Here is a 23,337-nt window from a genome sequence, read left to right on the forward strand (position 1 = left end):
ACAATGAATCCAGTAGCAGATATCATTGATTTGTGTGATGACTGTAATACTGCTCGAGCGGCCAAACTGAAACAGATAGTTTTCTTAGAGAACCTATTCCGAGGTCTTTGACCTGAAGGTCTTATCCACAAAGCAATGAAGCAACGTTAGAAGATGCAGTCCCATGGTGGCCGGTCACCAATAATAGTTCATACGCTTTTTGTTCCCTCAGCCCACTGAAGCCCATGTGTACAATTGATTTGAAATCAGGGTTTTTTAAACTCCCTTTGTTGGATCCTACATATCTACTAAGTGACTTTAAAGTAGATCGTGACAAAAATATATCCAGAAAAAAACCCAATTTGAACAAGTATAATTTAGGAATCTAACTCGTCAGTATGAAAAGTCGCCGATGTGATCATACATTTCATTCCTATAGCTTTTCGGTAATAGCTTGTATCTATAATCTATACAGAACTGATAAATGTAGTATCACTTGATATAATAGTCTGGGATGTTAATAAGGAAGTAGTCAATTGATGTATACATCAAAGTTTCAGTGAAATCATGAACCGGTCTAATTTGAACCACTATTGATTGAAATAAGACATTCATACAATTGGATACTGTTTCAGTAGTCTGAAGTTTCAAACGTTAGCTTGTAAGACCGAAAGTGTTAAGCTTGATTTCTCATTATGAGGTTATCGATGCTCACTTCTAAAGAGACTCAAACTTTGATGAAGTGGCCATCCAGTGCTTCTTACAACCTCTTATTGCAAATAATATTTTATAAAACTAAAAATGCATCTATCTTTATTATAATAACTGAACAATGACAATCATAATATCAAATGGGTTTTGTGGATATTATAGTAATTTCAATTATTAAGATCATGAGTCAATTGAAACTAGACCAACATGGGAAACCTGGAAGCACTGGACGGCCGTTTCGTCCTATTGTGGGACTCCTCAGCACTGCGCATCCACGAACTCGCCCCCTGCGAGATTCGAATTCAGGACCTACTGGTTTCGCGCGCCCGGCGCTTAGCCAACTAGACCACTGGGCCGGCCGGCATCCAACGGTGTTAATGTCTAACTTTAACCAATCCACGAAGTTGCGCCACCGTACACCATTGTCTTCAGTGATTTGTTATCTCCCAACAGACCTGGTTGAACTCCAATGGTAACGGCTTCTCACTAGAACTTCAGGATATACCTTGTGAAGCCAGCCACTATTGAGCATATGTTGATTAATATCAGATGGGTTTTGTGGATATTATAGTAATAATATAGTAAAACAAAGAAACAAAAAGTACTTACGCAACATCAAGATCTGTTTTTGTCCATGTTCGTGTTTTATTAACTATTTCATTATTATTATTATTACATCGATAATTATATGAATGATAACCATCCGTAATCATACTAATATTATCATTTATAGTATTATTACTATGATATAATTGTTGAGAATCATATTTTCGGAATAGATTCGGTGTAATCGAATGTAAATCATCAGTGGATTCTTTATAATCATAATATTGATTATTATTATTATTATTTATACTATCATAAATATTATTATAACTGTAACCATGGTTATTACGTAATTCATTTGATATATCATATTGATTATTATTATTATTATTATTAATATTAATATCATAATGATTATCTTGTATTAATGAACGTGGCCTTCTAGGTAATATACGATTAGGTTGTTTCTGATTAATTTTTTATAGATTCCACTTAATTTTGTATCATTCATAGAATTAATTCCATTACATATGTAATTATGATTTAATGATTGTGAATAATTACAATAATCATGATTATTATTAAATCCATTCAATGCTTTTGTATCATTTAATAATGATTCTTCAGATGGATGATAGCTTAAATGACTTGAATAGAATTATGAATGAAAAATAAAAAGGTTATAAGAAACAATATAAACTAAATAGTTAAGAAGTGAATTGAAATAAATTCTATGAATAAATAAATATATATATTCACAAGGCAAGCCCTTACATGGAATCCCCAAAGCCAAAGACTAAAGAAGAAGACTCAAAGACGAACACATTAGGCTGAGAAATGGAGACAGAAATGAGAAGAATAGACAAAAATTGGATAGAACTGGAAAGCAAGGCCCAAGATAGAGTTGGTTGGAGAATGCTGGTCGGTGGCCTATTCTCCATTGAGAGTAACAGGCGTAAGTAAACTAAGCAATATATATATATATATATATATATATATATGCCAATAAGTTGATTACATCTTAGATGTATTTCTTGACCTCTACGAATATTACCATAAAAGTATTTGTATTTCACTCTATTACCTTAAGAGAGTCATAGTTACTGCCGCCGTTTACCCGCGCTTGGTTGAATTTCTTCAATTTTGACATTCAGAGCACAGGGCAGAAATCACATTGCATCAAAATCAATCAGTGGACATCGCAGTGCTTTGTTTTAATAAGACAGTCGGATTCCGCTGGTCCGTGCCAGTTCTGAGTTAGCCGTAGCGCTCCAGTTCCGAGTTAGCCGTCGCGCGCCAGACCATTTAAGTAAAGCCGCTTGACGCAACGTAAAACATGTCCTCGCGCGTTGCTAGCTGTACGACACTGACGGCTGAAACCGCCCACGATCGACCCGGGTCAGAGTCCAGTAACCTCACCACAACGCGCACCGAAGCACACAAAACAGTAAAGAAACCAGCTCCCAACTGAACCGACACATATCTGATCTCGGCCTGTCTGACTAGGCTCCCAGAGCCAATCCTTCTCCCGAAGTTACGGATCCAATTTTCCGACTTCCCTTACCTCACTGTTCAATTGCCAGGGGCTCTCCACCTTGGGGATCTGCTGCGGATATGGGTACGGCCTGCCACGAAAATTGTACTGCATCGCTCCGATTATCAAGGGCCGACTGGAGCGTTCCGGACATCACGTAAAGGGTGGTGCTTTACGGAGTGATATATATATATATATATATATATATATATATATATAGTTTTCTTTTGGATTTAACTAAAATAAGTTTTTAATTAAGTGGATTGAATTTAACTAATACTTTATGCATAGTTACTTGGGACCAAGTAATCCATTGGTATCAGATGAATAGGCATTTAATGATAGTTCATTTGACTTATTGACTTCAAAGATTAAATAATTTGTCCAAGATCTATTCAAACTTACAATGATAACAAACATCATGTGTGAATAAAATTATATAATGTATAATTGATAAGGATAGAATGAGTGAGTAAAGCACTGTTATACATAGACTTGTACAAAAATAATATGCACAATTGAAAATCTTATTTTGCTTATTATTTCAATTATTGATCTTTTCGTGTAAACAGTTTTTTTAAAGTGCGTTTTAGGTACTTTAATGATTATGAAGACTTCAAAATCTAGGAGGAAGCATGAGTTACAGTGGACGGCTAGGATGCAGTTGCACAATCTAGCTCTTCTATCGCAAACTCAACAACAAATGTACGAGAAGACAACCAGTGTAGCAGAAGCCTCAGCAGCAATAGGTCTCAACATACACAAACGGGAAAGCAAGATTCTCCGATACAACACAACATGCAACAATCCAATCACACTTCACTGAGAAGCTATGAAAGATGTAAAGACATTTACACATTTGGGCAGCGTCATTGATGAACAGTGTGGATCTGATGCAGATATGAGTGCGCAGATCAGAAAAGTAAGAGCAATATATTTACAACTGAAGAACAATTGGAACTCAAAACAATTGTCAACCAACACTAAGGTCAGGATTTTCAATACAAATATCAAGACAGTTATTCTGTATGGGGCAGAAACCTGGAGAACTACGAAAGCCATCATCCAGAAAATGCAGGTGTTTATTAACAGTTGTCGACACAAAACACTTTGGATCCGTTGACCAGACACTACACTATCAGCAACAACCTACTGTGCGAGAGAACGAACTAGATCTCACCAGAAAAAGAAATCAGGAAGAAGCGCTGGAAGTGTATAGAAAACAGATTGAGGAAAGCATCCAACTGTGTGTCATAAGGCAAACCCTCACATAGAATCCTCAATGGCAAAGGAGAAGAGGAAGACTAAAGAACACATGATGCTGAGAAATGTAGATAGAGATGAGAAGAATGAACAACAATTGGAAGGAAGTAGAAAGGAAAGCGGAGGACAGAATGGGGTGTAGAATGCTAGTCGATGTCCTATGCTCCATTAGGAGTAACAGGCCCAACGTGAGTAAGTAAACAACTTTAATGATTCGGAGATAATTCACTGACATGCATGAATGTCAAGTCTTATTTCAGTTGATCTGGTTGCACAAATCAAATTTCATTGCATAAAACCTGTTCAATCTAATGCAGTTTTAGAAAATATTTTGGAAATTTATAAAACAGAACTTTTTCCCACTTGGTTCCGTATCAGTTTATTATTATAGAAAATAGTTTACAAAATGGAATAAATCATAAAGTAATGTTACACCTGACCATCTAGTCAGTCAAGACATTAATAGTATGTGTTTGTGTCGTTTACATCGTGGAACTACACCTTTTCTTAATTTACCTGAAAACGCAAGTGGATTAGCAATAGCCTTACTATATTGAAACAACTACTTGAGACGTTTTATAGCCTTACCACTAACGAAGGAAATCTATTAGGGGTAACTAGTTGTTTTATTTTTATAGTTTACCTTTCACAGACCATCTTAGTTGATAATGAGAAGACAGTATTGATCCAATTGCTGACCATCTTAAAGAAGTGTCTTACTGACATCATCCTATTCAATACAGTCAAATGTATGATTTTGACTTCAGATATCCAAAAAAAGAAGTTACTTTTAGTTTCAACTCTCTTTGATTAATCTCTGTGTCATAGTACAATCTAACAGGAGAAGTGTTCAAGACAAGAAAAAATCTCAATGAAGGAAATCACTCCTCAGTAGATTTTTTTTACCAGAATATGTAACATATAGATAGTTTAATTCACTTGGTATTGTTTTACTTGAATCTTCCCATTGATGTTTTTAGGACTGAAATTGATCAGTCTCTAATTGGCATATGTGCATACTGTGCGTATGCCTTGATATTGCTTTAATTTACAAGCATTATAAGCAAAGATCAGGACTCAGTAGCTAAGTGGATAACGCGATGGCGTTTGAAGCGAACGGTACTGAATTCGAATTCCAGTGTGAACGTCAACTCTGAGATGCAGGTACACCCAGCTGACGAGTCCCAAACAGGACGAAACGCGCGTCCTGAATTCCACTGCTAGCCACTATCCATCTTTGCATATATATATATATAGTTTGTTTTCATAAATATTCATGGAATAATTGTATTCAAAATAGTTTTGTTCAAAATAGAATAGTATCCATTATAAAATAATCTTACCCATTAAAATGATCTGATGAAGATTCTGAATGTAACTATGCATAGATATCAACAACAACAAAAAGAGAAAAGAAAGTGATATAAGCAAAGTGTATAACATTTAGTAATGAAGATAAGTGAGAATTCTAAACCAAAAACAAAAGGATGTTTTTGAAACGTTGTATTATTTAACCGATGTCTTACGAAAGACTTTTTATCAGTATAGAAGTTGTGGAGATTATTAATTTATTGATTGAGATCATGAACCAATTGATGTTAGATTACCGTTGGAAACCTGGACGAAATAGTTGTCTAGTGCTTCCAGATTTCCAACGATGGTCTAACAATAATCGATACATGATCTCAATCGAAAGACTTTTTATAATAATAATAATAAGTTATAGTTTGTGTGATTAAAGGTAACTAGATATAGAGATAAATTTTTGGTAGTTTTATTGCAAAATAATTATGTAAATTAGAAATAAATTTGCTAACTATGAATAAAATGATAAGAGATTATTGTATATCACGAATTGTAATGGCCCAGCTTAGATCGACTCTACAAATTCCAATACTGATAATGATCATATACTCACTAATGACTAGATTTATGAGGGAATTCTCGGAGTTCTAGTGGGAAGTCCTGACCAGTGGAGTTCAATCCGTGTCTAGTATGAGACAGTTATCCAGCACAGATAGTAGGTGAAGGGTTGTGCATGATCATGGATTGATTGAAGTGAAGCATCAACACCGTTGGATGCCAACTCAGTGATCTAGTGGCTAGACGTTTGAGCGTGGGACCGAAGCTCCTGGATTGAAGTTCATATGATACGGAATCGTGGATGCACACTTGTGAGGAGTCCCATACTACAACGAAACGGCCGTTTAGTGATTCCAGATTTTAAATGGTGGTCTAGCATAGATCAACTGGTGATTCCAACTGTGAAAATACTATAATCGTCGCATATCATATTGTGATAATGAACAAATTTTTTAAGTTTTTTAACTTAACAAAGAAACACTGCCAAATATTATATCGACTAATGTACTAGAACAAAATAACTCTTCAGCATTCCATTTTTTGTTAGTGGCTATTTAATGGACCCTTGACCTAAAGGTCTAATCCACAAGGCGTCTTTAGGAGATGCAGTCACATGGTAGCCGGTGGCGAACATCAGGTTCATACGTCTTTTGTTCACTCAGAATTAAGAGATTTTCAAACTTGTTGTTATTGAAGAAGTTAGTATTACAACAGCGGTAAATTCTATGTTATTAAAAAAATAATTGTTTCCATCAGAATCAAAGTTAATTATGTACTGTAAAAGTTAGTGGAAAAGAAACAATGGTGGTAATCCAATTGGTATTGTCTACTTCAATCTTATTGATGTTTAGCAGTGCAATTGATCAGCCTCTTATTGGCATATGTGAATACTGTGTGTATTGCCTCGATATTACTTTCATTCACAAGTATTATAAACAAAGATAGATAATGGCTCGCAGTGGAATCCAGTTTGACCCACGTTTCGTCCCTTTTGGGGCTCATCAGCTGATTATACCCAGTATCGTTCACTTCAAACGCCATAGCGTCATCCACTTAGCTACTGAGTCCTGATAGCCACTTGCTTGTATGTTGGGGTGAAGTTTAAATTCACTTTTTGTTTACTTGAATCTTTCCACTGATGTTTAAGACGAAACGCTCGTTCTGGATTCCACTACTAGCCACTATCCATCTTTGCTTATAATGGTGGTTATCAATAAATACTTAAGATTTCACTTTGAGACAAAATGACTAGTACAAAAGAAATCATCTGTTTTACACTAGCTTCTCTAAAAACAATATTGTATATTGATTAAGTTGTCAGTTTTGATTACCTACAACTAGGTTCAATCAATTAGTTATGTTGACAATCAATCTAGACGTAACAGTTCTATGTTCACTCTAATGTAAGATTGTTGATAAGAAATTTGAAAGATCTAATCATATTAAAGCAGCTTGTTAGTATTAAGTAGATCATCACGTAATGACAAGTGATGATAACAATAAACTTTTGATCGTATATACTTGTCAATTGTTTAACCTTTGTAATGGTTGCATAATTTTCTTTCTGTTTTCAAAAAGAGATTGTTTTATTTGAAAGTAACTGATTGTCATAGATTGCTGTTAGGTGTAGAATAGTTATACATTAAAAGGGGACTATTTCATTAAGTGACTGAAGATGAATAGGCAATATGCAAAATTTTAACTTATTCACCTAAAAATGTCCTAACTACAGTGAAATCTGATTTTCGATACTTTGGCAAGTGATGTGTATTGTTGAGAAGTCCGAAAAGTAAATAAAATAGCTATCTAATGATTATTGATTAATTAATTGAGATCATTAGGAGATTTCAAACTTATCTGATAGGAGAAAAAGAACTTTCCAAACCCTTTTATAAAATATGTACTGGTTACATCATACTTCAATATCCTCACCGGAAATATTATTTTATACAATTAAAATAAAGTAATTGAGATCATGAACCGATTGATATTAGACCAACATTAAAAACCTGGAAGCACTCCTGAGCAGTGCGCATCCACGATCCCACCTCACGAGACTCAAACCCAGGACATTCAGTCTCGCACGCGAACGCTTAATCTACTAGACCACTGAGGTGTCTAGCATCCAATTATGTTAATGTCTAACCTTAACCAATGGTGGTCTAACATTAATCAGTTCATGATCTCAATCAATAGCTTCACAACTCTATACTGATAATTGAGTTTTAATACTCATTTCAAACATTATAAAACTTACATTTTTTGTATAATAATGATTAGATTGATAATTATGGTGTTCAGAACATAATAAGTTATTCTTATCCAAAGGTTTACTTGAAATATAATTATTTGAACCATAATGTCTTTGTATAATGATTGGTTGAATAGGATCCTCATCTAAAATAAATAAGTAAGGATAATACTAATTGATGAAGAATAAATAAATAAATATATATATATATATATATATATATATATATATATATACCCTTGTTAAAGTTGATAGAATAAGGTAACCTGCTTTGGGACAAGGGTTAAGAATATGATAATGATGGTGTTTTTTACGAAAATGTGACGACGAAAAGTGAATGTCCGGCGCTTTAACCGGATTCTAAACTAATGGTGAACATGGGCTCCAGTATCCTGAGGGAACAAATGGCATATGGACCAATCGTTGGTCACCGGCTATTATGGGACTGCATCTCCTTACGATGCTCCACTGCCTTGTGGATCAGACCTTTAGGTCAAAGACTCGGGGAGTGGACCCCTAAGAAAACCACCTGCTTCGGTTTGGGCACCGGGGTAATAAATAAAGATACAGTTATAATTTGGAGATCAATCGTATCAGGAAGTAAAACTCTTTAAACTAACTGATGTACATAGTTAAATTCATTGAGCATACACAGACATTAAGTATATAACAAAAGAATTTGACACAGTGTACTAATGATTCTGTACTGTAGGATCAGATTGGTAAGCTAGTTGAATAAGCTATTAAGGATAGAGTTTGACAATTCGTGTTCCCCATAAGTTCTTATAATTAAAATATTGCACAAATATGTTATAGATATTACTGTATCTATTGTGATAAGATCTGTTTAAAGTCTTTTAGCCAGTAGGTGGCAATAAAACTATTCATCAGTATGACATTCCTTTAGCAAAACTATTATCATTATTTCCATTCGTATATATGAATTTATACCCTGCTAAGATTTAATAATAAATTTTATGGATTTATTTGATGTATCACACACTTTGTTTATGCTCAAAACTATGTGAATCATAGGTAAGGATATGTATAATATCAACACTAAAAACAAAATATTGATTTATTTTCGGTAAAGGGTGGAAGAGAATGTTGGGTTTCATTGAAATCATAGACTGATTAAAGTTACATTACTGATTGGAACCTCCACAACCCAAATCTTACTATTACCATGCGCACATTAGTGACTAGATTCAGGAGGAAATCCATGCAGTCCTTGGTGGTTCAGAGGTTAAATGTTCGTGGACGAGACCGAATCTCGTTGCTTTGATTCTCACGTGTGGATTTGTGAATTGGCACTAGTAATTGGTCCCACAGTAAGGATTAAAAGGGCATCCAGAACTCCCGGGTTTTCAATGTTGGTCTAACTTATATCGGTCTATGATTTCAGTCATAGTGGTTTATATTGACATCCTGTGTTGGATCGGATATAAGGTAAATACATTCAAAATCAATTAATGACTTATGCGTAGTAGTATCTGTAATGCTTAATTGACGCACGTTTCTGATGAGAATTGGACCTGGATTTCACGTTGTAGAATGTTTAGTTGAATAATGTGTACTATTATGAATGTATACTGTTAAGAGGTCAGAAACTGAAGTGCAACTGATGTGTAGTTACTTATGGCTTTCCTCTATTAATATAAGTCATAAATATTATCTACAATATCCTGATAATAAGATATAGATATATAGTTTAAAGTCAATTTATTGGATATATTACTGTCCATATGCAGTCATGATAAATGTTAACCTAGTTAAAGGTATAATTTAAACTTGAGAATTTCTGTTCTACAATTCTTCCATGACCTTATATTTTTAACTTCACTTGGTGTTGTTTTACTTGTATCTACCAATTGTTATTTAGGACTGTAATCAATCAGTCTCATGGTGGTATATGTGCATCCTATGCGGATTACCTCGACATAGCCTTAAGTCACAAGCTTTTTAAACATAGATGAATAGTGGCTAGCAATGGAATCAAGTTTGACGCGAGTTTCTTCTTATTTGGGACTCGTCAAGTGGATGTATCTAAATCCAAGAGTTGATGTTCGCTTCGGGACTCGAACCCAATACCGTTCGCTTCAAACGCCTTTTAGTTAGTTTTTTTTTCAAAGTAAAACATTTAAACAAAATTTACCTGATTTCTTGTCTAAATTTCGGTCATAACTATTATGTCGCCATGTTGTTAATTGAACATTGTCAACATGATCATCAATATTACCATTTAATTTCTTTTGATTTATATGTTGATATGAATAATGATCATATGGACTATGCAAATAATTCAATTCACTATGTCTTCGATTGCTTTCTTTCTCATTTAATTTTATCATTCTCCCAGATAAATCTTGTTCACTGAATGCATTATAATGATTCAACTAAAATTAGGAACAACAGATTATTTGTAAATAATTAATAACAGATTAATTTATAATGATTAAATGATTTACATTCATTAAGATAATAGGTAATTGTATATTATCATTGTTACTAGACAGTGGTCATAAAGTTACTGTTATTCTCAATGAAGTATAGGCCGCCGACTAGCATTCTATAACCCATTCTGTCCTCGCCTCGGCATTCCTTTCTAGTTCCATCCAATTGTTGTTCATTCTTCTTCCCATGTCTGTCTCCATTTCTCAGCGTAATGTGTTCTTCTTTGAGTCTTCCTCTTTTTCTTTGTCCTTGAGGATTCCATGTGAGGGCTTGCCTTATGACGCACAGTCGGATACTTTCCTCAAAATGTGTCCTATCCACTTCCAACGCTTATTCCTGATTTCTTCCTCTGCTGAGATCTAGTTTGTTCTCCCCCACAGTAGGTTATTGCTGATAGTGTAGTGTCTGGTCAACAGATCCGAAGTATTTTGTGTCGACAACTGTCAATAAACACTTATATCTTCTGGGTGATGACTTTCGTAGTTCTCCAAGTTTCCGCTCCATACAGTAGTAAATGAAAATTAATCATTCTGAGTGACCTACTGTATATTATACGTAGTTTTATAAAGTTTTTCGATCTCGTCTCTTAAATACAGAATAAACTGAAAGGATTCAAGCTTACAATGCTAATCTATGTGTCATGATAAAACTGATAACACTTATATCATTTCATTGGTCTGATGAAACTAAATGAACTATTTTTATTAATTTCTGATGCCCAGTTTTCTGTTTATTTATCCTAACTTCTTTTCTTCTATAATCTTCACTTTCTGGTGATCTGAAGACTTCTTACTACATCATTTTATTTATTTTTATTGTTTTGTTTTTCCTCACAAGTTTTCACTTAATTCAGATGTTGCAACATTAACACAAGCTTTCATCATTCTTATCATTATAAATAAATCTGTCATCTTTATATCAATATGTACTATTTTCTTATTCTGAACATTCATGAAGCCTAATTGATTGAAGTTGGAAGCGTGTAATATCTGCTGGAGGGTTCAGTGAGATGTGAATGAATAGAGTTTGATTACTAGTGGGGTCATGTTGATTATCTGTTGAAGAAAACAAATGGGGTGGGTAACGTCAAGCATTACTCTGTATTTAAAAAAAAACAATATCCGAACTGTGGTTGATTTATGACAAATACCTCTTTATAAGGCATAAACTGAGGGATAAACTTGGAAAAATCTTTACGTTGTTGGATAACGATTACGTACATTATTGTTATTCAACAATTTTGCACAAATATCATGTTCTATTGGAAGCCTAGAAAATCCTTAAAAAGTGCATATAGCAATGGATAATGAGAATGCGTTAAGAACATATAAATTCATGTGGAACTTATTGTTGAGGTTGTTAGATTCTTAAAAGTCACTTGGTAAATGTCTTATTTTTGCTCCAAAAGCGCCCATTTTCATCTTCATCATGTATTTTCTACCTGAGAGGACTTTAAATATTTTTGGTTCATTGTCGTTTTCAATATGCTATTTTGTACCATTTCCTAAGGGAAATTTTTATGCTATATATATACGTTTAAGTTATGCTTGTTGTCGTTAATACTTCTGGTTATTTGTCGAATATATCTTCCCTCTTCTAAACCTGAACTTCTCTCTCTACTTAGCATCGAACTAGTTAACTTATTTGGTCATTGTGTCACTAGGTTTTCATTTCATTCTCAGATTTAAATGATCTCATAGTCTTTTCAAACATAACACTTTAGAAAAAGAAAACTTTTTATAAACAATACTCTAAAGATAAACAGTACTTCATAATTTCCATATAGTTATTTAAATTCAGTAGCTTAGTGGATTACATATATCATTATTAGAACCATAAACGAATAGGTTCCAATCACATTGTCAATATATATATATATATATATATATATCAGAAAGAGGTTTTTGTGGATTGAAGCTATACCACCATGGAAAACCTGGAAGCCCTGGACGGCCAAGTTGTCCATGGTGATCTAGCTTCAATGGACTGATGATTTCAACTATTGGTATATATATACTAGGATTCAGATAGATCTAGCAAATGAACTTCAAACAGAACAGAACTCATACTCCGAATTCCAGTGTCACACATAATCTTAATGTATAAAATGTATAAATATGATATTCATCATAAGATATATAAACAAATAAGCATATTAATATGAATAATCATAATAACTTACACCGAATTCCGGTTTTAATGGTCTAGCTATATGTGTCACATATTCTTCTTTAACTTTTGTTAATTTTATTGGTGTTCTTGATTTTTTTATTGTTGTATTTATATTTGGTGTTGATTTATAATGACCATATTGTTTCAATAAACCAATTTTACTTATATATGATTGATTATTATTACTATTAGTAGCAGTAGTAGTAGTAGTAGTTGTTGTTGTTGTTGTAGTAGTAGTAATAGTAGTAGTTGTATTATTAGTAGTATATTGCATAATTTTTTCTGAAGTTGAAAGATCTACCTAAAATAATAATAAATAAATAAATATCCTTGTATACATTGAATATATATATTAAAATAATGAATATGGATATTTATATCAATGTATAGTTGTTGAATTGTATTAGTAGTATATTAAATAATGTATAAGATAATGATGATTACCGATTGTTTGTTTTACTGGTTACTTAAGCTTGTCATTCAAATTACAAATCACAGTTTGTTTTTTTGTCAGATATTATCTGTTTCTGTGTCATTCAATGTATTTGAATACATGAATGTATCTCAATATATACATATATATGTACATATGAAGCACATGTGAACGAAATGTATTAGCTGAGCTTGATTTAAATATAGATTTACCTTGATTCAAAGAAGAAGAAGAAGAAGAAGAAGAAGAAAGAGAAGAGACCAACTAGTTTATGGTTTATGATATATATATATGTAGAATAGATTGATAATTCTATAATCCGAATGATTATTCTATTGTAGATCATATGACTTTTGAAAAAGATATACATTAAAGGTTTTGTTAATAGATAAATTTAAATACGAATATTTCATTATAATCTCTAGGGTATAAATGAATAATTAATCATTGATCAATTTAAGAAACAAATTTAATTTAGTGTTCTAAGGATAAATAAATATTTGAGATTATTAGTTAATTGGTACTAGACCAATATGGAAAACTTGGAAGTATTGGACAACCGTTTCGTTCTATTGTGAGACTTCTTAGTAGCGTGTATCCACGATATCGTCTCGTGAGATTCAAACTTAGGATCTATTGGGTCTCGCATGAGAACGCTTAATACGTCTATATTGCTCGATAGAATTAAGGATAGTTTCTTTTACTGTCAGTGAACATTTATTCAACAATCGGTTGATACTTTGGATAAAATAGAATACAATACATATAATACCAATAAAAACTGTCATTAGTAAAACAATACGAAAACAAAAGATTCATAACAGTTTCTTGATCAAATGTTTATAAATTAGGTGCATAAATCAAATCAAATATTGTTAAAATATTTTGGTTTCGATTAATTTTAACATTTTGCAAAGTACTTTCTTATTTTGATGTTGGTTACAGGAAAAAGCACTGGAAGTGGATAGAACAAACATTGAGGAAAGTATCTAACTGTGTGTCATAAGGCAAACCCTCACTCGGAATCCTCAAGGCCAAAGGAGAAGAGGAAGACCAAAGAACATATTACGCTGAGAAATGAAGACAGACATGAGAAGAAGAATGAACAACAATTGGAAGGAACTAGAAAGGAAGGCTGAGAACAGAATGGGTTGTGGAGTGCTGGTCGGCGGCCTATGCTCCATTGGGAGTAACAGGAGTAAGTAATTACGTAAGTTATGATACGTTCATTAAAATGTTGGTTATTTTACATTTTCAATATTAATGTAGTGAACGAACACTTGAATTGAGAATACCAATTTGTTGTTTAATGCAAAATTACACAGTGCTTTCGTAAAATATGAAAACCATACCCTTAATACATTATTTCTACATTTTCCTTCACCTGTCGTTTACATACTATATGATTCTTTCAATTCTGTTGTTCGTATAATTGCTATTTGTTTCCTTTTCTATTCTTCTCAATTTTCTGTTGGCGTACACTCTACTTCCGACTGGTGCTACACACTACTTATATCTGTAGAATTAACTAGAGCACACCGCCCGATCGTTGCTGCTACCTTGACGTGGTTATCGGACTTGCCTATCGTAATAAAAAAATCAAGCTATATTGGCTGGAACAATCGTTCCTCAAGCTCCTACCATGTCAGACAGGTCAGTTGAAGAACAATGAGGACAAAAGCAGCAAGCACAAGGTCTGAGGGCAAAGTTGCACTGCTGACTGTACAGCGGTGCGACGGCAGTAAGGTGTTTCCCTCAGATAACCGGCATAACAGCAATGCTGTCTTCCCATAAAGAAGGGTGGGGTTAGAGAATGTCGACAATAAAAAAATGCACATCTCGCATTGTCCCACGGATTTCCGTCTCCGGCGGCAAGATCCTACCATGTACGGAGCTAACATGAAAATTACAAACAATTCGCGTGTTACTGTCCTTAAGCAGTTATCCCTTGGGCATTGCTGTCACGCTCTCAGTTCACTAAGACCACCTCTAACCCAATTTCCTTTTCAGGTATCTCTGGAAGAACCCTCCCACGGTGTGGGTCATCGGGAAGTGATAACCGCTCTCATACTTGTAATATCACTCAATACCATTGTATTCAGAATCAATTTCCCTCTAACTGAAAGTACCAACATAGGTATATAGAAAGGATAAATAGGAATTAATGAATAGTAAATAAGTCAACATATTTTTCAAATTATTGTGGTAAAAGTTCCACTACTATGGATTTTACTTTATCCTATCACATGGTTTTGAATATTAATATCGATTACATTTTAATGTAGTTCTCAGCACCAATCATGCAATAGTTCAATACATTCAACACAGGTTGACATAAATTCAAATTACAATTATTGAAAAAATATATTTTGTTTAAACATTTTTTAGTAACCAATAAGTATATGTCTTGATCTTGTATAATTATTATTTTTCATTTTATAGTGTAATACGATCTAGTTTGCTTGTATATAAACCATGTATAAGATGGTGGTTGAAGGTAGTCAACAGGAAATCTTGGACCCGGGTTTCGTGCTACTTGGCACTCGTCAGCAAGGTGTATCTGTAATCTTAAGGGAACTGATGCTGTCTGACGGATTAGATCTCGTGTCATCCAACTTCATAGTCAGAGATGTTACCACTGGGCTATCCGGGCTGAGACCGACCTACACTAGGACTGGGATGTAATCACAAGTGATTGATTCCTGGGTGGTGATCCATGTCATGTGTGTCAAATCCTTCCTAATACAGATTGAATGCTATCCGTCAGGAAGCACTAGTTCCCTCAAGATTACAGGTACACCTTGCTGACGAGTGCCAAGTAGCACGAAACCCGGATCCAGGGTCTGTTATCGACTACCTCCAACCACCATCTGATCTCAACATAGTGCACGCAATGTCGAGTCAACTAGACCGGTAGCTACATTACAACTTGGTCGATAGGATTCGATCTGCACTAAATAAGGACCTGACACACATGATATTGGTCACCACCCAGGGATCATTCAATTGTGATAAACCTTATAAATCTGAACTATTCACTTGATATGGAGGAGGCTAAAATTGTGTTCTGCAGAACTGGGTGAGAAGGATCAGAAAAGACTGAGAATTGACGCAACGTGTTTTGTGCTGATCGACATGTTATTGGTTTAGCACATGGATAAAGTCACATATATTAGTCGGTATTCTGATAGGCGGTCTTATCATATGATAATTGACAAGGTGAAAATTTTTAACCATAATATCAAATAATACCTGATGAATATGATGTAATGATTGCTTTAATAAATCAGCTTACTTTTTAGTTTTATGATTGATAAACGTCAAACAAAAATTTCATAATTAACAATTTGTTGAATCGAATTATCGTAACTTTATGGTACTACTATTATATTTTATAATTATGATAATATTCAAAATAAACGGAGTAATTTGAAGGTTAAGTAATTATAAGATTTAAACATGGATGAGAAGTTAAATTCACTTAATATTGTTTTATTTGAATTTTACCATTGATGTTTAACACTGCAATTGATCAGTCTCTTATTGGTATATGTGGATACTGTGTGTATTGCCTTGATATTAATTTAATTCACAAACATTCTAATCAAGAAAAATGGATAATGACTATTAGTGGAACTCAGTTTGACACATTTCACTTTGTCTTATTTGGAACTCGTCAGTTGGATGTATCTGCATCTCAGAATTGATGTTCACTCTAGGACTCGAACTCAGTACTGTTTACTTCAAACGCCATCACATTATTCACTTATCTACTGAGTCCTGATAATAGACTGATCAATCATAATGTTAAACATTAATGAGAAGTATCAAATAAACAATATCAAGTGAATTTAAACTTCACCCTCAATGCATAAGCAAATGGCTTTAAATAATTTTCTAGTGGTTAAGTGCTCGTGCGCGGAACCAGTAAGTCCTGGGTCGTGGATGCGCACTGCTGAGGAGTCCCGCAATAGGATGAAACGGCCGTCCAGTGCTTCCAGGTTTTCCATGGTGGTCTAACTTCAATTCACTCATGATCTTAACCATTGAAATGTACATATATAGTTATATCATAACTCACCCCAATCTCTTCATTTGAATTATATCGTTCTATTGTATCAGGAATCTTCCATGTAATATCATTCATTTTATAATAATAATTATTATTATCATTATTGTTCAGATATAATGTTGATGAATTAAATTGTTTTATGATAGAATTATTTACATTTGGTAAACTTTCACAAGATATATTTGATAATGGAGATTGACTAATTGATGATTTGTAAGATGGAATATTACTATTATTAGTATTATTATTATGTAATTGGATATCTTTTCTACAAGCTGATCTAGTTGTAATTGGTAATTTTGGATATGAATTCATTTTTACATGATTATGATTATTTTCACGAATAATTGTTATTTTAGTATGATGATTTATAGGATCCAGTGTAATGGATGTATCACTGAATGAATTCAATTCTGTCTTGATTATTCCAGATGATGATTTACTCAATAAAGGTGATACTTCTATTGATTTATTATGATTATTATTATTATTCATAATTTTATGATTAATTCTTAAACCGGAATGACTTAAATCTGATATTGATGCACTTTTAATATTGTCTAAATATTTAGGAGTTAAATCTGAAAAAGAAAATAGTTTATTGCTTGTATCAATCAGTTTAATATAGAGATTACTGATTTGTTTAAAGATTATTCTGTGAATTTTGTTTCTGAAGTATCTGACTTGAAAATCAAGAAGTCGAATGAAGGCGAGACTTTAATTTAGGGACGACCTTTGAACGAATCTTAAATGACCTTGACAATTATTAGCCAATCAGAAGACAGCTAGTATAAAGTAAAAATATTTTATAAGAAATTAATGAATTACAGTGGATATTCTTCTTTTACATGATTTAAAAAGGTTTGATAACGGTTCAGAGGTTCTGAATTCATAATGCATACGGTATAGAAACTCGTCCGTAGGGTTAGGGTTAGGGATTATGAATTAGGGTTAGGGTGGCGAGATTCTAATTTAGGGACGAGCCATAAAGAAGCGTTTGACCAATTTCAAATTCACGGAGCCAAGTTCTACACGTGATGCTAACATACGATCGGTTTACAGTGGATTTTGGAGAAGAGGTGTTTATTCAGAGGCTACAATCCTTACCCTAACCCTAACTCCTAACCCTGAATCCTAACACTAACCCCTAACCCTAACCCCCAACCCTAACTCCTAACCCTAATTCATAATCCCTAACCCTAACCCTACGGACGAGTTTCTATACCGTATGCATTATGAATTCAGAACCTCTGAACCGTTATCAAACCTTTTTAAATCATGTAAAAGAAGAATATCCACTGTAATTCATTAATTTCTTATAAAATATTTTTACTTTATACTAGCTGTCTTCTGATTGGCTAATAATTGTCAAGGTCATTTAAGATTCGTTCAAAGGTCATCCCTAAGTTAGAGTCTCGCCACATAAACTACTTATTCAATAACCTTTGGTGTTTAACTATTAGAGAAAGTATCAGATGGATTTTGTGGATATTATAGTAATTTCAATAGTTAAGATCATGAGTCAATTGTAGCTAGACCACCATAGAAAACCTAGAAGTACTGGATGTCCGTTTCGCATTATTGTGGGACTCCTCAGTAGCACGCACCCACGACCCCACCTCGCGAGATTCGAACCCACGACCTACTGGTTTCGTGCGCGAGCACTTAACCACTAGACCACTGAACCAACCGGCATTCAACGGTGTTAATGTCTAACTTCAACTAATCCACGAAATTGAGCGACACATCCACTATTGTCTTCAGTGAGTTACTATCTCACAACTGACTCGGTTGAACTCCACTGGTCACTACTTCTCACTAGAACTCCAGGTAATACTTCGTGAAGCCAGTCACTAGTGAGCATATGTCGATTAATATCAGATGAGGTTTGTGGATCTTATAGTAATTTCAACAGTTAAGATCATGAGTCAGTTGAAGCTAGAGCACCATGGAAAAAGCTTAAGTAATATGTTCATGGATGAAAATCAATGTAATCTAATGAGTAATGCATTGGTATTCCCATACATATTTATGGCTACTTCCTTTACTAATCTTATTTAATAGATCAAATAAAGATATAAACTTTATAGAGGTTTAAGTCGGAATGCTTTCAGATATTGACTTGATAGTGAACAAAAGTATTTTAAACAGATGGTCGGAAATTATTCACAGTTTATATATAATTAATAATGAATTTTTATTATATATAAGAAAGTTTTGATTTATTTCTAAAAAATAGATGTCGATTTCTATGTCGTATAAATGAGATATGACTAGACTTTAACAATTTCGAAATTAAGCTTACGAACTCTTAACGTCTAGATCACTGAGATAACATTCAACGGTTTGAATCTTTAACGCCCTATGAACCTATAATTTTTTGCAAACTTTAAGTGGTCTATTACTGATGGTTCGCACTTGAAACCAAAGGTCCTAGATTCCATTCCCATGGATTAGTCATGAATTTGTACTATTAAGGAGTTTCATACCATTCAGCCATTGAATCCAGGTTTTCAATGATTATCCAGCTAACTTAAGTACATGATTTCAATTGTGAAAATACTACAACCTCTACAAATCTCCTATACTAATTTGTTATTCTATTTATTTATACTATTAAAATTATAATAATACACAATTTAAAAAAATATATTTTCATCTGTTATTTAAAACAAAACAGAACACACACACAATTATCATACAACATCTAACTACTAATAACAATTAATAGTAATATAGCTAACAGGATTTACTAACCAGTTTCTTTGAAACTTGCATATCTATTAATTTGTTTTATGTTGTGTTCATCTAAATTATAACCTAAATAATTCTTTTTCAATGCTAAATTTGACATGAAACAACTAGATACGACAGTGTTAGTAGACGTAGTCGTAATCGTCGTCATCGTCGTCGTAGTAGTGGTAATAGTATTTACTGTCATCGGAACAGTGGAACTAATCACCTTCCCCTGGAATACAGGTATTAATGAATGATGATTATGAGTATTAAGTATATTATTCTTATTATTAGTCCTAGTTGATATTTTTCGTATTGGAGGATAAGATTTAATATGTTTAAGCATTATTTTTTGAGCATTATTATTATTATTAATATTCATATATTGATTAACATTACTTTTATCAAATGTATTATGATGATTAGTGATAGTGTTGGTTAGCTGAACTTGTGATGAATGTTTTGGTTTATTGATTAAAGTTGATTTCAAATATTGTTCATCATGTTTTATCGATGTTAAAATAGGTGATGTTTGTGTAACCATTTTGTTTTCTGATTGTTTTGATGTTGAAATTGTATTTTTTATTGTTGCTACGGTAGTATTTTTCTTATCACCTCTAGAGAAAAACGAGAAAAAAATGAAAAAAAAACGTAATGATAGAAGGCTGAAATATTCAAGATATGTTTTGTGTTTACTTACAAGTAGTTTTTATAAAAAAATGAGAATTTGTAATCCTATTAGTGTTAGTAAACGTCTGGTGATCTATCTACAAAGCTGGTTAAGTATATTATACATAATGACCTACTTAATTATAAATAAACATGTGTTGTTATATATCTGAAATGTTAACATTCAATTGAAAGCTTGTAATTATTGTTTGGGCTGTACACTTTTGCAAATTTGTACTGGTTATAATCTATTATTTCAATGGTAGAGATCATGAGTCAGTTAAAGCTAGAACACCATGGAAACCTGGGAGCACTGGAAGACCGTTTCGTCCTATTGTAGGACTCCTCAGTAGTGCGCATTCACGATCTCACCCCCCGCGAGATTCGAACCCAGGACCCATCAGTCTCGAGTGTGAGCGGTTAACCACTAAATCACTGATTACAATTGTGGATGTTTCGTTCAGTTTCGTGGATTAGTTGAAGTTAGCCATCAACACCGTTGGATGACGGTCGGCTCAGTGGTCTAGCGAGCGAGACTGATAGTCCCTGGGTTCGAATCTCGCAGGGAGTGGGATCGTGAATGTGCACTGCTGAGGAGTCCCACAATAGAACGAAACGGCCGTTCAGTACTTTCAGGCTTTCCATGTTGATCTAGCTTCAATTGACTCACGATATCAACCATCGAAATCGCTATAATATCCACAAAACAACTTCTGATAACAATCTATTATGTTTTTAAAGGATCTTATTGATTGTTTAACATAACTCCGCCTGTAGCTCTTCTAGAGTTACTGCCGGTCCCAAGCCCGGGTAAAGGAGGAGGGTTGGGCATGGGGTTAGCGTCCCCATCCCGTAGAAAACTAACTCGCTAAAAAACGCTTACCAGAAAAAATAATTCAAACCATTTTAACTCTGCCCTGAGAGTTAGAAGGTCTTCATTTAGAAGAATTATGACGCTTCATGGTGAAAGCCGAATTCCTTCGGAAGCCACGAGGCCGATGCCCCTTCTAACAACCAGAGCAAAAATTTTTATAGGTACATGGAACGTTAGAACAATGTGGGAAACCGGGAAGACCAGCCAAATAGCAACGGAAATGAGGAGATACAACTTGGCAGTACTGGGAATCAGCGAAACCCACTGGACTCAAGCTGGACAGAAAAGGCTAGCTACGGGAGAGATGCTGCTATACTCCGGTCACGAAGAGGAAAATGCTCCACACACACAGGGAGTTGCTCTAATGCTGTCCAAAGTAGCACGAAATGCACTTGTAGGATGGGAATCCCACGGATCCAGAATCATCAAAGCATCATTCAAAACAAAGAAGGAGGGGATCTTAATGAATATTATCCAATGTTATGCACCCACCAATGATAGCAACGACGACATTAAAGATCAATTCTACGAGCGGCTGCAGTCAATCATAGAGAAATGCTCAAGAAAGGACCTCACCATTCTGATGGGAGATCTAAATGCCAAGGTCGGAATAGACAACACTGGATATGAAGATATTATGGGACGACATGGACTGGGAGAGAGGAACGAAAATGGAGAAAGATTTGCAAATTTGTGTGCATTCAACAAATTAGTCATAGGAGGCACAATATTTCCACACAAACGTATACACAAGGCTACATGGATCTCACCGGACCACACTACAGAGAACCAAATAGACCATATTTGCATCAAAAAAATTCCGAAGGACAATGGAAGATGTGAGAACCAGGAGAGGAGCTGACGTAGCTTCAGATCACCACCTAGTTGTAGCCAATTTAAAACTGAAGCTAAAAAGAACTGGACAAGTGGACAAACAGCAATACAAAGGTTCAATACAGCCTTCCTTCGAGATACTGACAAACTCAATGAATTCAAGATAGCTCTCAACAACAGATTCCAAGCCTTTCAAGATCTACTGAAGGAAGAAGAAACTACCATGGAGGACAACTGGAAAGGCATCAAAGAAACATTGACTTCAACGTGTCAAGAGGTTCTGGGCCTAAAGAAACACCATCATAAGGAATGGATCTCTATAGAAACACTGGACAAGATCAAAGAAAGGAAGAACAAGAAGACAGCAATTAACAACAGCCGAACACGAGCAGAGAAAGTCCAAGCACAAGCTGAATACATAGAAGCAAACAAGCAAGTGAAGAGGAGCATTAGAGCCGACAGGAAGAAATACGTGGAAGAATTAGCAACGACGGCAGAAAAAGCTGCTAGAGAAGGAAATATGAAACAGCTCTACGATACAACGAAGAAACTATCAGGGAAATACAGTAAACCAGAGAGGCCGGTCAAAGACAAAGAAGGCAAGCCAATCACTGAAATTCAACAACAGCGAAACAGATGGGTAGAATACTTCGAGGAACTCCTGAATAGGCCGGCTCCAATGAATCCACCGAACATCGAAGTAGCACACACAGATCTTCCTATAGATGTCAACCCACCAACGACGGAAGAAATTAGAATGGCCGTCAGACAAATCAAGAACGGGAAAGCAGCAGGACCCGACAACATACCAGCTGAAGCACTGAAATCAGACGTCGAAGTAACCACAAGCATGCTTTACCCTCTATTCAAAAAGATTTGGGAGGAGGAACAAGTGCCGATGGACTGGAAAGAAGGACACCTCATCAAGATTCCAAAGAAAGGAGAT

General features: G+C 34.4%; 1 protein-coding gene across 1 annotated transcript in view; it reads right to left on the minus strand.

Annotated features, from left to right (window-relative positions):
- Positions 1–1,295: 1,295 nt before the first annotated feature.
- The window catches only part of WC2_22 (blue light receptor), a gene marked incomplete at both ends in the record, with an annotated part of 56,851 nt that continues 34,809 nt past the window's right edge, over positions 1,296–23,337 (minus strand). Inside the window, 9 exons of the mRNA XM_051218937.1 lie at positions 1,296–1,654; positions 1,765–1,883; positions 5,377–5,411; positions 8,154–8,293; positions 10,303–10,543; positions 12,784–13,074; positions 17,288–17,859; positions 20,036–20,119; positions 20,414–20,631. Coding sequence (XP_051068753.1) covers positions 1,296–1,654; positions 1,765–1,883; positions 5,377–5,411; positions 8,154–8,293; positions 10,303–10,543; positions 12,784–13,074; positions 17,288–17,859; positions 20,036–20,119; positions 20,414–20,631 — 2,059 coding nt within the window. The remainder of the gene's footprint in view (positions 1,655–1,764; positions 1,884–5,376; positions 5,412–8,153; positions 8,294–10,302; positions 10,544–12,783; positions 13,075–17,287; positions 17,860–20,035; positions 20,120–20,413; positions 20,632–23,337) is intronic.

This window comes from Schistosoma haematobium, chromosome 3 (assembly GCF_000699445.3).
Source record: "Schistosoma haematobium chromosome 3, whole genome shotgun sequence".
NCBI classification, from domain to species: Eukaryota; Metazoa; Platyhelminthes; class Trematoda; order Strigeidida; family Schistosomatidae; genus Schistosoma; species Schistosoma haematobium.